Source organism: Camelus dromedarius, chromosome 3, assembly GCF_036321535.1.
Source record: "Camelus dromedarius isolate mCamDro1 chromosome 3, mCamDro1.pat, whole genome shotgun sequence".
Classification (NCBI taxonomy): Eukaryota; Metazoa; Chordata; class Mammalia; order Artiodactyla; family Camelidae; genus Camelus; species Camelus dromedarius.
The window spans coordinates 30,137,964-30,154,449 of record NC_087438.1 but is presented as its reverse complement, the minus strand read 5'-3'; the positions used below and the strand labels follow the sequence as shown (position 1 = coordinate 30,154,449).

General features: G+C 45.4%; 1 protein-coding gene across 2 annotated transcripts in view; it reads right to left on the bottom strand.

Moving 5' to 3' along the window:
- Positions 1-6,853: 6,853 nt before the first annotated feature.
- NIM1K (NIM1 serine/threonine protein kinase) overlaps positions 6,854-16,486 on the bottom strand; it is a 59,329-nt gene continuing 49,696 nt past the window's right edge. For both annotated transcript variants that reach the window (XM_031444625.2, XM_064480424.1), the window contains exons 4-5: positions 10,367-10,635; positions 6,854-7,719 (exon numbers count right to left, since the gene is read on the bottom strand). In XM_031444625.2, the coding sequence (XP_031300485.2) occupies positions 6,970-7,719; positions 10,367-10,635 (1,019 nt within the window). In that variant the 3' untranslated portion in view covers positions 6,854-6,969. The remainder of the gene's footprint in view (positions 7,720-10,366; positions 10,636-16,486) is intronic.

The window sequence follows — 16,486 nt, the reverse complement described above, 5'->3', positions numbered from 1 at the left end:
TACAGAGGGAATTTTTGCATTGGCAGTAATATTGGACTAGATAATCTCAGTCCCTATCAGCTCTTAGGATTGTATGAATTAGGAATTAAACCAGATTTTCTGGTACTGATCAGCTATTTTATCATGATGTCATGTCTAGATTCAATACTGAGTAATAATTTCTTTTCTGGGCCAGTCTCCTATTTCTCTGGGTCACTTAGAAGATGAGGCCAATGTGCTCTAATTCTGCAATTCTAGGAATTCTAGATCCAAATTCTGCAATTTAATTCTAGGATCCTAATTAATACGGCTTTAACAATTCTATCCCTCCCCTTCTCCTTTTTGGAATTTGTGCACTTTTTTTTCCTCCACCTTCTGGGTTTTGTTTATTTTATGAACAGTCATGAATATATAAGATTAACACTGGGCAGAAATCAAACAGTTTCAAACAGCTACTTTTGACCCTCCTGTGATTTAGTTAAAAACACTTCATCTCTTATCTGCTGTTTGAGTTGTTCTGAAACACTATGAAGTGGAAGTTGGGAGAGCAAGGAATATAACAAGATCTTCAAACAATTTAGAGCTATGTAATCTTGACATAAAGGTAAACACTTAAATTTCTAGCAGCTGCTCTTAATTAAATCATAGTTTCCAATTTTTGTCCTAATTGATGGTGGAAGGAAATAATTGACCTGTGACTTTTTTCCCTCAAATTATTACAAAGGCAGTACTGTGGTGCTAAAGATTATGAATACCAATCCTCAGGAAGTTTATGTATCATCAGGGCTCAGGCTTATAATAATAAATGCATTTTCATTTTAAATGTTTAGAAGTAAAAAACAAGGAATTCATCTTTTACTTTTGGCTTATTTTATCAATGTGCAGGTATCTATAGTAAAAATAATAAAAGGGTTTTGAACTAATTTTGCAAAAGCTTCCCTTTGCCTCCAGGTCTTTTTATATGCTATTAAACTAGCACCACCAACCCATCTTAGCAAAATCTTGTTGATCTTTGGGGTCTCAGCTCAAGATTTGCTTCCTCCCTGAAGGCTATCTGGACTACCTTACTCAGTAGTAAGCAATTCTCACCATATGTATCAAATTCCTTACTGGCTTGCAAAGTGCTGTGAGATCTAACTTTGCCTGCTTGAGCTCAGCACTACACCCACAAAGGCTTACTATGTTTTCATCCACCCTATCTTTGTTCCTCTAACGTGCCAAGTTTATTGCAGCCTTGGAGCCTTTGATCTGATCTATGCATCAGAAACCTTGGGCCCCACATCAGTCCTCTGCCTGCCTTATTCTCTAGCCACAGTAGTGGCAACTGCATACAGTCTTTGACCAGGATCTCAGAGACTGATGGCACCTCCCTCTGGATTCCTGCTACCTTCGCCTCGCTTTCATCTCACCGTGATGCAGGATTCCCACAGGAGTCATCTGGTACTCGAAATTGCATAGCCCAGGAGTGCAGAGAAGTTAAGTTCCCATGAGGCCACCCTTAACCAAGAATGGACCCTTCCTTACTTGCTGGTAGATAAATGCTTCCTCCTTTCCCTCCCCCGGGCAGACACTTCTGAGAAGTACTCCAGAAGTTGCCTCAGAAGATCCTGCAGCATCAACTACCAGTTGCCTCTGGCCCGTTTGGCAGTACATCCTTATATTGGCTTGCCTCTTTTATATTTCACTTCTGCATCATGGGATCATTAACCACATAAATGACTTGCAAGCTTTTGTTTCATGCTCTGTTCTTTTGGAGAATGCAGGCTAATACAATTGGTACCTAGAATAGCCCTATAAAGCAGACCTTCAGGGTAGGAGGTTGGAGCTGGTTTCCTGACCAGTCATGACAAAAACCCTGTTGCTGTTTGTAGTAGACAGAATGGTCCCCTCGCCCACCAAAGATCTCCACCTCTGGGATCTGTGAATTTGTTACCTGACACGGCAAAAGCAAATGTGATTAAGGTTGAGGACCTTGAGATGGGGAGATTATCCTAGGTTGTCTGGATAGGCCCAAACTATCACAGGGGTCCTTAAAAGCAGAGAACCTTGCTGGACTGTGGACAAAGGGATATGTGACTATAGAAAGATGATCAAAGAGGTAGAACGTTGCTGACTTTGAAGATGGGGAAGGGGGACCACGAGCCAATGTGGGCCACCTCTAGAAGCAGGAAAAAATGAGAAAATGGGTTCTCCCCTAGAGTCTCCAGAAAAGAGCCCAGCCCTGATGGCCACCGTGATTTTAGCCCGAAGAAATCCATGATGGACTTCTATCTCACTGAACTGTCAGATAATAAATGTATGTTGTTTTAAGCCACTACATTTGTGGTAGTTTGTTAGGATATCAACAGAACACTAATGGGCTGTTGGTAAGCAGGATGTTGACCCCACTGGCCTGCAGGAGCAGCACAGTTACCACCAAGACTGTCAAGTCATCTACAAGCACAGATGGAAGATGAGATATTGGATCATGCAGTGACCTGAATGGTGTGGGGGGCAATGAAAAAGGCTCTGGGTTTAGCTAGCTTTTATTGACTGCTTTGGCAGCCTGGGGGAAAAAATGACAGGTTTAAGTCAGTCAACTATCAGCTCTAGGCACACCCAAAGCTCGCGGGCCTTTGAGGCAAGCTAAGGAGAACCTTCTCTCCTGCAGCAGAGAGGAAACTACCTAAAACAGACGCAGGATCTATTTGTAAGGTTGGCTGAGCTGCAAAGCAGATAAGATACTCAGTCTTGACAATTTTCCTTTATCAAAGTCAAGGCCCCGATAGCCAGAGTGGGACACTGCAGCCTGAACAGGGTGGACAAGCCTGCGAACAGTGAACACCAGGCTTCCCCTAATGTGGGGCTGGCAGGGGCAGCTGGTACTTCCTTTCTCAAAGGGCCTGTCCAGCCAGGCCTCTGATGAGGCGGATGCCTGAGGATGATGTTTGACCTCAAGATCTTACAATTCTCCAAACCAAGAACTGGCCGTGTCTCAACACCACCTGAGCGGAGAAACACAACCTCTGTCAGGAGGAAATACTTAGACACTGAAGGAATGGCAGAACCTAGCTACTCTGCTACTGTTGGGAACCAGGGGAAAAGTGTGGGGGGGGGGGATCTTGAGGGTGTTGAGCCAGGGATGGAGGTTGAGGAAAGAATATGAGGCAGGATAACGGAGAGTTTATTATCACAGGAGAATTCACCCATGACCCGGAGTGAGAGACACTGAAGTGGGTCCTAATATTACTGCTGGGATGGCTCCTGAGGCCTGGGCATGAGTATGGCATACAGACAAGGTGGAGATGGTGGAACTGCTGTGCCGCAGGATTAAGGAAAGGGTCAGAAAGTTCCAGGAGGTGTGAGTGTTAGAACGGATTCATTATGTGAGCCTGAAGAACCACCCAAGTTCCCAGGAGGCCACTGCCTTCACTAAGGCAATAAAGATGGTGCTGGGGCTGGGGCACCAGCATAGAGACAAGCCCAGTGATGGCTGCCCATTGCAAGCAGGGGTTGACAGCAGGAGACACTGTCATGGAACTGGCCATGCTGTTATCAGTGGGGATAATGGGATTCCAGAATGGCAGGGGCCATGTATTATTACTTGTCAGAGGCAAGGTGGATAGAATATAATGGACAGTAAGGCGGGACTGGGCATCAGGGTGCCTTGATCTTCAGGGCTTTGTGACAATGGCTAACAGATCACAAAGTTCTGAGTGACAGTTTGCTAGAGAGTTATTTCGCTGGTATAACCAAAAAGAAAGAAAAGAAGCAAGCTGATGAGCAGAAAGCTGGTGTAGCCTGTCACAATGAGAAAATTATGGCTCCAGGCCTGAGTTAATTTACAGATTCAGTGCACAGTGAAGGGGGGAGGCCAGGACCTCTTGATGAAAGGCCTTGTTGCCACAAGTATATATGATATGCATACACCCAGAATATTTAAGGGCTGTTGGATTAAAAAGTGTAAGCTGAAAAGGACACCTGGGAACCTTAAGTACCATTGCGGCCCTATGTGTAGGGAGGGGAGATGGGGGCCTATGGAAGTCAGGTGATGGACGGAGTTCTGGCCAAAGTCTATCTCACAATAGGGGTTTCATCCTGGGATCCTTTCTCTGGTCTCCAAGTACATCTTTGGAATAAATACATTTAGATCCTTGATATGTGGTGTAAGAGCCATTACGGGAGGAGGAGCCACATGGAAACCTTTGAAACTACCCTCTCATCAGCCATGTTAGTACATCATGAGCAATCACAGGAGGAAATGCAGCCATCAGGGGCACCGTTAGAGATTTTAGAGGACACAAAGGTAATGGGCTCCATCATAACCTCATTTAACTTATCCATCAGACTTCTCAAAAGAGCAGATGGCTAATGGAGGAGGATGGTGGACTGCTGCTGATCTCAGTTGTAGCCACCATGCTGGATGTGGTATCTTTACTCAAAGACTCTGGCATTGATACGCAGCTATTGTTTTGGAAAATGCATTCTTCTCATTTGTCATCAGCATGGAGGAGTAAAAGCAGTTCATGTTTTTTTCTGGGATGGACAGAGATTCTCATTTACTCTATTGCCCCTAGGCAATGTTAAATCTGCTCTAGGTCACAAGATAGTCTAAAAGGACCTTCATCATTTTGCTATTCTGCAGAATATTATGCTGATCTACCACACTGTGACAGCATGCCAGGTGGATTTGGCATCAGAAAGTGGCAAGTACTCCAGATGCCCTACCACAACTTACATGTGCCAGAGTGTGGCTGATAAAATCCATGGAGAATCAGGGGCATGGCCACATAGATGAAGTCTTTAGAGCCAATGACCTGGGGCACGCCTACATATTCCTTCTACAGTAAAGGACAGTTTGCTGCACCTTGTACCCCTTAGCACTGAGATAGAGGCACAGGGTTTAGTAGGCCTCTCTGGGCTTTGGGAGAATATATATTGTCCTTGGCATATTCCTCTAACCTATTTATCAGGCTGCTGATTTCAAGTGGATGACACAGAAAAAAAAAGATCTACATCAGTTTCAGGCTTCAGTGCCAACAGTATTGCTACTCTGACTTATATACGTGACACTTAGGAATACTGTGTGAAGTCTCTGGCACCCAGAGGTTACAGCACAGCCCTGTAGGGTTCTGGAGTGAGGCCATGCTTTCTGCACGTGACCGTGGGATCTACTCTTACTGTATACCTCAAAACCAGAAGCAGCCAGCGTAAGTCAAACAATGGAGTAGCTCAGCAAAGGCACCGGCTCTGTGACAGTGCCCTGCAGGGCTGGGGCGCTAGCCTCCAAGGTTCGGTACCCGTGATTTCACAATGTGTCCCTTGCTGTTAAATACTTAGGGCTGGGAACCAATGGGTAAAAGTAGGGCTGACTTTTCTCACCATCACAATCAGTGACCCACTTGAAGAATTTGTACTTCTCTTTCCTACAACCTAGGCTTGGCTCGATGAAAGGTTTTGGTTCCTGGGAGAAGGGGAATGCTTTCACCAGGGGACTCCACAGGGGTCCAGTGAATTGGAATGTAGGACTGTCACATGGTCACTTTGGGATGCCCATGCCAGTTGACAAGCAGGAAAAGAAAGGAGCTCTTATAGTGGTGGGAACTCCTGACCCTGATTTTCATAAGGAGCTAAAGAGGAGTGTGTGTGTGTGTGGAACCCAAGTGTTAATTTGGGGCCTTATAATAATAGTGAAGAGGCAATTGCAGCAACCATGGCCCAACAGAGCAAGGCACCTAAAGGTTCAGATCCTTTGGTGAGAAAGGTCTGGGTCATAGCACCCAATCTAGACCAGCTGAAACTCTGGCCAAAGGTGAGGGTGATGGAGGAAGGAGGTAGGAGTCAATTATAGCCTCGGGACCAGCTGCAGTAATGACTGTAGCTCAGTGGTTTTCAAAGCATGGTCCCTTGTTTAGCAGCATCACCACCACCTGGGAACCTATTAGAGATGCAAATGCTTGGGCTCCACCTCAGAGGCACTGACTCAAAAACTCTGGGGTTGGGGACTCACGGTCTAGTTTAACATGACCCCCGGGTAATTCTGATGCCCTGGAACTGGAGAACCACCACTGTGCCTTGTTCTGCTAATCTTACTGCATTAAGTCCTCCCAGTCCTCACGCCTTGAAAGAGACTGACTGCAGTGGATTGGATTTAACAGAGGAAGGCTCTGAGGAGAGCAGGACTGGGCTGTGTCAGACAGCGGCTGTGCACTGCCTCACATCCTCTCAGCCACACTTCTTCCTCCAGCCACCGATGCAGCGACCATCTCCGTGCAAGTTTGGAAGCTTCATGCAGGTCCTCCTTGAACCGCATCTTGTCCCAGACCCAACGGTATGTACCTCTTACTTCCCACCCCAGGGCTCTCCCTGTTTCTGTCCCCTGCTCCTCCCCCTTGCTCTCTGGGGTCACTTCCCAAATAAACTGCTTTACCTGCTGCCTTTGTCTTAGGCTCTGTTGGGGAGGAACCCAATCTAAAGCCACTTGCTGCTTAGAATACTCTTGGCTGGCTTTTCAAGAGTCACTCCTGCTTCTCACTCAGATCTCAGATTGTCATCTACTCACACTGGCCTAAGATCTAGTGCAAAGTAGCAAGTCTCTGATATCAGATCACTGTATTTAAATTATCTGCATAGCATCTATCACTGATATTCAAAAAAATTTTTTTGTTAGTGTTTTTGTTTAGTGCTAGAATATCCTGCACGAAAGGAAGGACCTGACCTATCTTTTTTTTTTTTTTTTTTTGGTAGCAGCTTAAACAGTGTCTTCTGGCACACAGTAGGCACTGAATAAATATTTCTCAATCAAATGAATGAATACTAGTTTGAGAACAAGACAAGATTGCCAATCAAGCCAGAATCTGAGCTAATAGACATTTTTTGTGTGGGGGAAAATTCATATCTTAAATTTAAATTTATTTAAAAATTACAAAAATGTCTTCACTCAAGTAGTCAGTGAAAAAATTTAAAAGCAGCAACAATGATCTTGGTTAATTACCAGCAGTCTGATGCAATTTATAAAATTGAACAAAATTTAGATGTGTGTCTTATGCCTCTGTAGACACGGGACCCTTTCTTTAGGTCTCTGTCTTTAGGGTCTGGTAGTATCATGACTGGGACACTTTCCAAGGCCTTTTTCTTCTGGACTCTATGCAAAACGATTCGATAGACGCCTGTGATGGAGCTTCGGGCATCTCGCCCTTGGTTATTTCGAATATGCTCTTCCGTAATGCCCAAATGTTCTAAAGTGCTTTTGACCTCGTTTTCCTCTTCTTTGAGGGTGCTGGTTTCCGACAAGTGTTTGGGATCCAGCTGGAAAGGTTCCAAAGGGGTGGGGTACGGCACCCCTTGCATCCATTCGTTGTTCATGATGGAGTCGATCCCGTACCGGTCGGCGGGGACCGGCTGCAGGACGCCCTGGATGAGGCGGAGGCAGGGCTCCGACACGTGCGCAGGCACGCTGTACGCGCCCTCCAGGATGCTCTTCTTCAGTTTGGCCACGGTCTCCGCCCGAAATGGCATGGTGCCCGTCACCATGAAGTACAAAAGCACCCCCAAGGCCCAGATATCCACATAAACGCCGACGTAGTGCTCGTCTCGAAAAAGTTCGGGCGCAGCGTAGGGAGGAGACCCACAAAAAGTGTTCAGCATTTCACCTTTTTTACTTACTGTGCTGAATCCAAAATCGCCCACCTTCACACAGGTATTATTGGTATAGAACACATTTTCTGCTTTCAGATCTCTGTGAATAATTTGGTTTTCATGCTGTGGAAGAAGACATGGGGGGAAAAGTCATTTTCAAAGTAAAATATCAACATTAAAAACGCATCAGTTGTTCTGAAACAATGAGGTGACAATGGCATAACAACAGATATTCTGTGGAGATGAACTTAAGTCATGGCAAACCTCAAACCTCCACTGCTGCCCTGTCCTAAGCTTTAGCCAAATGTAACACCCATACCCTCCAAACAGACCAAAGCTTCTATTCTGTGGGGTGAGGGTTGGAGCCTGTCCCGTATGTGTGGACTCAGGAGTTAGTGCCAGAAATAAGACCCAGATATGTGACACAACAAAACAGTAATCCTCCATTTTTGAGAACATATATAGGTTTTCCTGGCTGAGGGATTTCTTGACTAGGGCCAGCCCCCAAAAGTTGTGGACCCCTCCCCCAACTCTCCACCCATGCTACTTTGGGTGGGCTCCTTTATCTTCACATTATTCAGTAGAAGGGAGGGCGCTGTATTTTGCAAGTTTCCCCACCCTTGCATTCTGGATCCAGACAATCTTGAAGACCCTCAACCAGTTCAATGCCAAGGGTTCTTAAGAAATGACTTAATGTTCCTTTTCCTGATGGACCTCCTGGGGCAAGAATTCAGGCTTTGGAGCCTGACATCTTGGTTAACTCTAGGTTAAACCATACCAGCTGTGTATGCGAGTTTCTCTCCTTCTTTATAAAATGGGACACTGATAAACCACCTTGTGAGGCTGCAGTGAGAACAGTATGTGATGCTGTATCTGCAGAGTTCAGCATGGTCCCAGTGTGTAGCAAACATACTTGATAAAATCTGGATAAAATCTATGTCTACCATTCACCCTGCCTCTTTCTGGAGACCAGAGAACTGGGAGAAAAGTCAGGGTGTAGAGCCTCAGTCTGTACCATCTACTGCTGGATCCTCTTCTGCTCTCCCTCCAGGTCTCTTTTCCAAGTAGAATGAGGAAGACTCTGCCCATGTGCTCTATTGCCTCGTACGGATCTGGCTAGTCCCTGGCTAGGGAAAGTTCACCCCAGCGCAGGGCCACTCAAATAACGACTGGTGGGACCACAGGTCTGAAACACCCGCCACCATCGCACTCAGGCTCTCCTTCCTTGCTCACTTCTTCTCCTGCCCCCCTCCCTCCCAGCTGCTATCTTGGGCCCTCAGGTCACTAGTAACCTGCCAATTATTTGGCCAGGAGGGCACTGATCCTGGTTCTTGTCTCACAACATCCAGGCAGAGGAGCAAACTAGAAGCAGCCTCTCAGCTAATACAGACCCCAGACAGTGTCTCTTCCTGCCAGCTGGACTGAGATCTGGGTAAAGAGGGTGGCCAAAACTTTTGCACTAATGGAGTAGTCGAAGTGGAAGTCAGGTCTGCCAGTCAGATTCCTATGTGCCCAGCAATATGGCCAACAATAGAGAGGGCACAGAAGAACCAGTTCTTGGAAGAACTGGGGAGTGTGCTTAAGGAGTCCAGATTCATCTAAAGAAATAATCAGAGAATTAAAGTAGAATGACACAATTGAGTGTTAATGTACTGAGCACAGAGGCAGCAAGAGCCAGAGGGGTTCACTGAAGGTGTGAAAGATTAGCATGAGCTGACAGGAGACTGAAGGAAGTTCCACAGAGAAAGACAGAGCTGAGCTGGTCACCAAGTGTGGATAGGATTTGGAATGTGAGATGTAGTAAGAGGGGAGAGGGCATCCTAGACACAGAGTCACGAAGACAAGGCCAAGGAGCAGTGAGAAGTCAATTCTCCGAGTGGTCAAGGTGGTTTTGAGGGCAGTAGTGGTGGTGGTGGATATGGTGGCCGTGGGGATGGCTACAATGGATTTGGTAATGATGGAAGCAATTCTGGAGGTGGTGGAAGCTACAGTGATTTTGGCAATTACAACAATCAATCTTCAAATTTTGGACCCATGAAAGGAGGAAACTTTGGAGGCAGAAGTTCTTGCCCCTATGGTGGTGGTGGCCAGTACTTTGCCAAACCACGAAATCAAGCTGGCTATGGCGGTTCCAGCAGCAGCAGTAGCTCTGTCAGTGGCAGAAGGTTTTAATTACTGCTGGGGAACAAAGCTTAGCAGGAGAGGAGAGGCAGAGAAGTGTCAGGGAAGCTATAGGTTACAACAGATTTGTGAACTCAGCCAAGCACAATACTCATGTGTATGGGCAAAAAAAAACTTGAGGACTGTATTTGTGACTAATTGTATAACGGGTTATTTTAGTTTCTGTTCTGTGTAAAGCATTCCAACCAAGGGTTTTAATGTAGATTTTTTTTTTGCACCCATGCTGTTGATTGCTAAATGTAATAGTCTGATCATGAATAAACGTGTCTTTTTAAAAAAAAAAAAGTGGAAGGTGGGGTTGGAGAAATGGGTGTGGCCAGGGAGTGGCGGATGGTCACCCCGCTGCTCAGAGTGACTATTGCCAACTTCTGCAGAAGCCAGGAGGCTGCTGGGTAACTGGAGCTTCTGGGTGTTGCTTCAGAGGCAAGGAGCTTGATCCCAGCCAGACCTCTGACTCTCACAGAAGGAACTGCTGTCTGCCCTTGTAGGACTAGCGCCCTCTGGGATGCTTAGATGTTGGTAAACTGAAGCCCCACACTCCCGTTGTGGGTAAGAACAGAAGCAAGACTCGCTCCTCGCCCCTGCTCACCATGTGCTTCACAGCAGACACAATCTGGGAGAAGATGAGCTTGCTTTCTGATTCTGAGAACTTCCCTTCCGTGCTGATTTTCCCAAAGAGCTCCCCACCCCCTGCATACTCCATCACCAGGTGGAGCTTGGAGAGGGTCTCCACGACTTCATAAAGGCGGATGATGTTGGGATGGTGCAATTTTTCCATGCTGGAGATTTCGCGTGATAGCAGCCTTTGGGTTTTCTGGTCTAACTTGGTCTTGTCCAGGATCTTAATGGCCACCTTTTCTGGAAAAAAAAAAAAAGGCATAGGATGTGCCTGAGTTCATAAATATTTAGAACTGGAAGGGACCTAGATTGGCCCCTTTATTTTACTAGACACAGAGGTGAAATGACTGTTTCCAGCTCAGAGAGCTCATCAGCAGTGATAACCGACAGCAGTTTTGAGTTCAACATCAGTGCTGGTCCCTTGGATTGGTGTAACTCTACTGTGTACAGGTTTTAATGCCAACTTCTGCCTCCCAAAGAGGTTTCAGTTTGGTGAGCTTTATCCAGTTTTCTGGATGAAGTTAAAGCACCTTAGCCAACAGAGTCCCTCTTGATGAGACCCAAGCCACCTCTTCAGTCTCATTGTCCGTCACTCTTGTCCATGGTCCCCACCGCCCCTTCAGTTCAAACACTACAGAACATTTTGCTGTTCACTGAAAAGTTGATCCTTCAAGGCCAGCCTCACAATAGACCCCTTAGAGGAAGCCTTCTATGACACTTGTCCCAGGAAGATGATGACATCCAGTTTCTGTGTATTCTCTGTACTGTAATCTCAGCACATTAATTTATAAATATTGACTCCTCACCTGTCTCTTCCTCCTACCCCCTTCCCTGCATGGGCTATGTTTGATCTGATTTTGACTTTGTGGGTGCCTGGCACACAATGTGTCAGGACTGGAAGCATCAGTGCTCAGGGTGCTGCTGGTGGAAGAACTAATTGGCACAATGGTTCTGGACTATAGTATGATATTATGTATTGAGAGCCTTAAAAATGGTCACACGCTTTGACCTTTTCACTTTTGGCAATTCCTCTTAAAGAAATAACCTGACGCATGCACAAGATTGCTTGTGTAAGAAGACTTCTGTGATACTGAGAACAGCTTAAGCATCCAGCAAAAGAGACGGTGTGTGGTTCATCCATCAGTATAATGCTACACCATGCAGTGACAAAAATAATGATGTTGATCTTTATTTACTGATATGGAAAGATGCTCAATATAGAACAAGTGAGGAAAAACACAAAGATGCATTTGCATAGAAAAAAGAATCTGGCACGAAATGTTTAGAATAGTTATTTTATTAGTAGAGGGATCATGATGGTTTTCCTTTAATTTTTTTGACTCATCTGTGTTTTCTAATTTCCCTACAATTAATTGTACAGTTAACATAGATTAATTGTGTAGTAAAAGTGGTTAATACTTGAAAATGAATGAATCCCTACTGCAGAGTAAAAACATCATTCATTTTTTGGTTCAAAGGGGACCAGCCTTTCTATTAGATAAGAAAGAATTTCCCAGGCAAGTAAACGGGAAGAATAGGATGGCAGAGCACCTGTTTGACCTACTTGCAAAACAACTGTTTAGAAGAACTTTGGCACAGTGGTTACGGGCATGAAAATGGAAGCTGCTAGTTTAAAAAAGAGTACTATTGATTTATTAAAGTAGGTCCCTTAAAGCTTCTGGAAGGGAAAGAGGCAGGGTTCGCTGGTGCCTGATGTGGCCACGCTTGCTCTGGGGGAGGCAATGCTGGAGAAGGAGGAGGCGAGCAATACCCAACAGAACCATCAGGGCTCCTGTGACTTTGGCAGGCAGTCGTCTCAGGGGTGAACTGCCACCACCAGTCCCCCGGGGCTTTCTTTCTCCCTGATCAAGTCTTTTCTACTGTTGAGTCTTTAGGATTATGATGCCCTTTTAGCTGTTTACTTGAAACAGAAACTCTGGTTTTGGGTGGCCTGTTAGGCGAGCTGCTATTTTAAGGAGTAGAATAATGAATTCCATCCTTCAGTCTGGCAGCTTGCCTGCAGAAGAGGCCACCCTCCTCCCGATGTCTGTTGGGGTGCAGGTCCCTCCCTGCCGCCCCTCCCCACTGTGGCCGCTGCACGCACTGCTCCCCACACTGTCAGCACCCAAGAATCCAGGTCCCATGTGGCTCAGGCTGCTGCCACAAACCTCCTTCAAGCTCAGTCCTAGTTTTAGATGGTTTCTATTTTCTATTCAAGTGGTTCTTTAGAAAAGGCTGCCCTCCTAGGGCTGGGATCAGAGAGTGAGGCAGGAGAGGAGTGGTGAGAGGGAGGACTTCCTTAAATTCTGCACCCCTCAGAACACAGACAAACAAAAGTTCTGCACCCTAGATGCCTGGACGGCGTCACTCTAGTCCCAACCTGTTTTCTCCACTTTGTGTTAAATCACATTATAGTCACGCCTCATAACATAAAGTATAATCGTATAAAACATTTAAAAAGCCCTGGTATTCCGAATTGTCACTGAGTGGTAGAAACTGCTGTTCCATGAAGAACTAGGTCTCTAATTCCACTCGTTCAACAAATGTTCAGGGAGCACCTGCTATGCACCAGGTGGTGATAAGGACAGACACTGTTCTTAGAGCCAGTGAGAGAGAAAGACTTTGAAAAAAAGCCCTTATTACAGGTGTAGCACATGTTAGGAAGGGGCACAGATAGGAGAACAGAGACCCCCCTCCCCGAGAAAGGACACTTGCACTGTGACCAGGTGAGGAAGAGGTCCCAACACTTGGCCGTGGGAGTGGGACGTATACCAGGTCTGAGCCCGAGGTCACATTTGTGTTTGAGGAACTGAGAGGAGCCCACTATGCTGGACACAGAATGTGCGGTGGCTTGGGGAGAGGGGGTTCTAAACCAGCCTCGAGCAGCAGGTAGGCATCAGATAATCCAGGTAGCCTTGAGAAATGCAGCCTTGGGGACGAGAGGATAAAGAAATAGGTGATGGAGGTTAAGAGGTACAAACCTCCAGTTACAAAACAAGTCATGGGGATGTGATGTCTAGCTTAGGGAATATAGTCAGTAATATTGAAGTAACTTTGTATGGTGACAGATGATTTATATTGATGATCATTTTGTAATATACAAAAGTATTGAATCACTATGTTGTATACTTGAAACTAACACAAGGCAGAAAGTTAATTATACTCCAGTTTTTAAAAAAAGATGCCCTTTTTTTTAGGGCCATGGGAAGACATGACAAGGTTTGAAGGAAGAACGTCATAATCTGATTTCCTTTTTGGAATGGGTACCCCGGCTGCCATGTGGGCATGGATAGAAGCAGAGGAAGCCTGAGAACAGGGAGGTGGTTTCTTGATCACAGAGAGGACTCTCTCAGTAGTGGCAGAGGGGAGAGAGAGGAGAAACTGGAGAGGTAAACCTCCCCTCTCTCCAAATCTGGTGAAAAGACTGACACAGGTCCTGCCTAGGGCAACACATTCCTTAAATCAGGTCTTGTAAACTCTAGTCTCTAGGGGCGAGAGTGGAAATAAGGTGGCGAGCTTATTGTAAGGCAATAGGGAGTAGTGGGGACTGTGGGGAGTCCTGGGGAGTACGTGCCCCAGCGCAGAGGGGGGCAGCTGCTACTTAACTCCAGGCAATTGTGACTGTTTGGAATGTAGACTCAGTGTGGTCAAATCTGATTTTTTTCCGAGAGAAGCCAGACATCTGAATTTTACTGTAAACATTCTAATCATCAAGTGTCAGCAACCAATTCAAATTTTCAAACCTGGAGTGGACCAAGCAAAATCTGTCTTTAGGATCAAAGGGACAAAGGGACAAAGTGGATATTAAAACATAGATAGTGTTGTGTAGAGAAAACTACCTTGAAAGGAGCTGAGACCATCCTTCTCGATGTACAGCCGACCTGAGTCAATCTCACAGTCTGGCTAGGAGAACGGATCTCAGTCCCTCCCTCTCCTTCCTTTGATCCCCTGCAAGGGCTGCTTATAGGCCAAAGGCAACTGGAACCCAGAGGACTAAGATGATGTAGTCTGGGACAGAGTGCAGACAAAGGGGGGGCGGGGAATGCATCTGGGGAAGCAGATGGAAGGTATCGCGCACGCAGGCTTGGAAGGTAAGAGTGTGGATGCAGTGGAGCATAAAACAAGGGATGTGCCCTGAGTCTGGGGTTCAGGGCGGATTTTTCACTTTCCCTGGAGTCAAGGTGTTAACTAGAGGAAAGCAGGGAAGATGTGATAAGGAGAGGTTCTAATAGCACGGATGTGGTGCAGAGAAGATCTTAAGGCAGGAAGGACCCTCCCAAGGTAGGATAATGCTCTAGACACTTTTTTGATTGGCTTCCTTTACTAATAAAACATTTTTGAGCACTGCTGTAAATGTAAATTATATGCATGCACTAATATATACACTTTAAATATATATAATCATGGAAATTAAAAATATATACTTACAAATAAATATAAAACAGAAGTTCTAGTATTTTCTTCTCTCACCCCAGTGGGCATCCCCACTTTTGCACCCCTTGGGGTGAGTGTACCCTACTTTGGCAATTGCTGCCTTGAGGAACTGAAAGAAGAGAGTGGAGCTGACACACGGCGAATGAAGGAAAATATAAGTCAAGATGAGGCTAGAGAGTCAGCCAGGGCCAAGGTCTGTGAGGCACTCTTTGCACCTCAGATTAAGAGCAATAAGAAACTGATGGAAGGTTTCAGAGAGCTAGCTACACGATCGGGCTTGCACTTTCTAAAAGGTCACTTCTGGCTGTAGTACAGAAAATGAGATGAACATGGATAAGGGAGACAAGTGACAGCAGCTTAATCCCAAGAGGCAAGGGCAAGATATTTAGGAGGGAACAATAGGACTTGATGTTCAACCAAGGATTAGGATTGATGAAGAGGTCCGGGTTTCTGGGCTGAGTAACTGGGAGGATGGTGGCATTCACTTTATCATTGTCAGCATGGCTCTGTATATACCCTCAACAGCCCTGCTGTCTCTCCTTTCATTTACTCAGCGAAACCACACCCTGGGTAAATCCAGCTTCCCACCTACTTTCTGCCTGCACCTGTGCAGCGGCTGTGACGGCTTGTCTCGCTTTGAATTCATGATCTCTGATTTCAGGTGGGGCTTCAGCGCTCCTGGCAGACACACTGAATTTCCCTAGTTCAATATCGCTCCTACACTATTAGATGACTCTTTTATTTCTTATCTCTCATCAAATCTCTTAATACTTTCTCTCCTTGCTCATAACTTTGATGACTTTGATCTTTATCTTATTGAGTAAAGAACATGATAGAAGAGAATTTCCTCAAGTTCTTTTTTTCTACCACGTCTTCCAACCCACCTGAATCTGTGTCCATCAACTCTGTCTTTCTTCCTGTTCCTCTGGATAAATGGTCCCTGTTCGTATCTAAGGCCTAGCTAAGACCTCTACATCAGCATATATTCGTGCTATGTACCCATCTTAAAAGCATTTTTTTTCCCAACAAAAATGCATACATGTTGCCAAAAGACTTGTCCTATAATGTTCAGAGTAACATTGTTCACAAGAGCCCTGAACTGGAAACTGTCCTCATATTCATCAACAGTAGAATGGATAAATATCCATACAATGGACTGCTAAATAGCAATGAGAATCAAGCATCTAAACTACATAAGTAACACGGATGGTTTTCACAAATTTAATATTCAGCAAATGAAATAAGACAAAAGAATACATACTGTATGATTCCATTTATATTAAGCTTAAAACAGGCAAAAGCAACTGGTGTGATGTTTGAAGTCAGGACAGTGGTTGCACCTGAGGATGAAGTGAACGGAAGTGGGGAGCAGGAGGAGGCCTGCTCTGAAGTCCTGGAAATGTTCTCCTTCTTGACCTTGGTGGTGGTTGCACAGTCTTTTGGTTTGGAAAATTCATTTAGCTGCACACTAAAGTGATTTTCACGCTTCTTTTTTGTATTTATGTATGTTAAACATACAAAAAAGAGTTTGTGAAAAATCACAAAAGAACCTTTCTTAACTCCACTTCTCCCTCCAGCATCAGACCTCTTTTCACTCTCTTCATAAGAAAACGCCTTTAAAGAGTTGGTTCTACGTCTTGGTCTCCAGTTCTCCCCT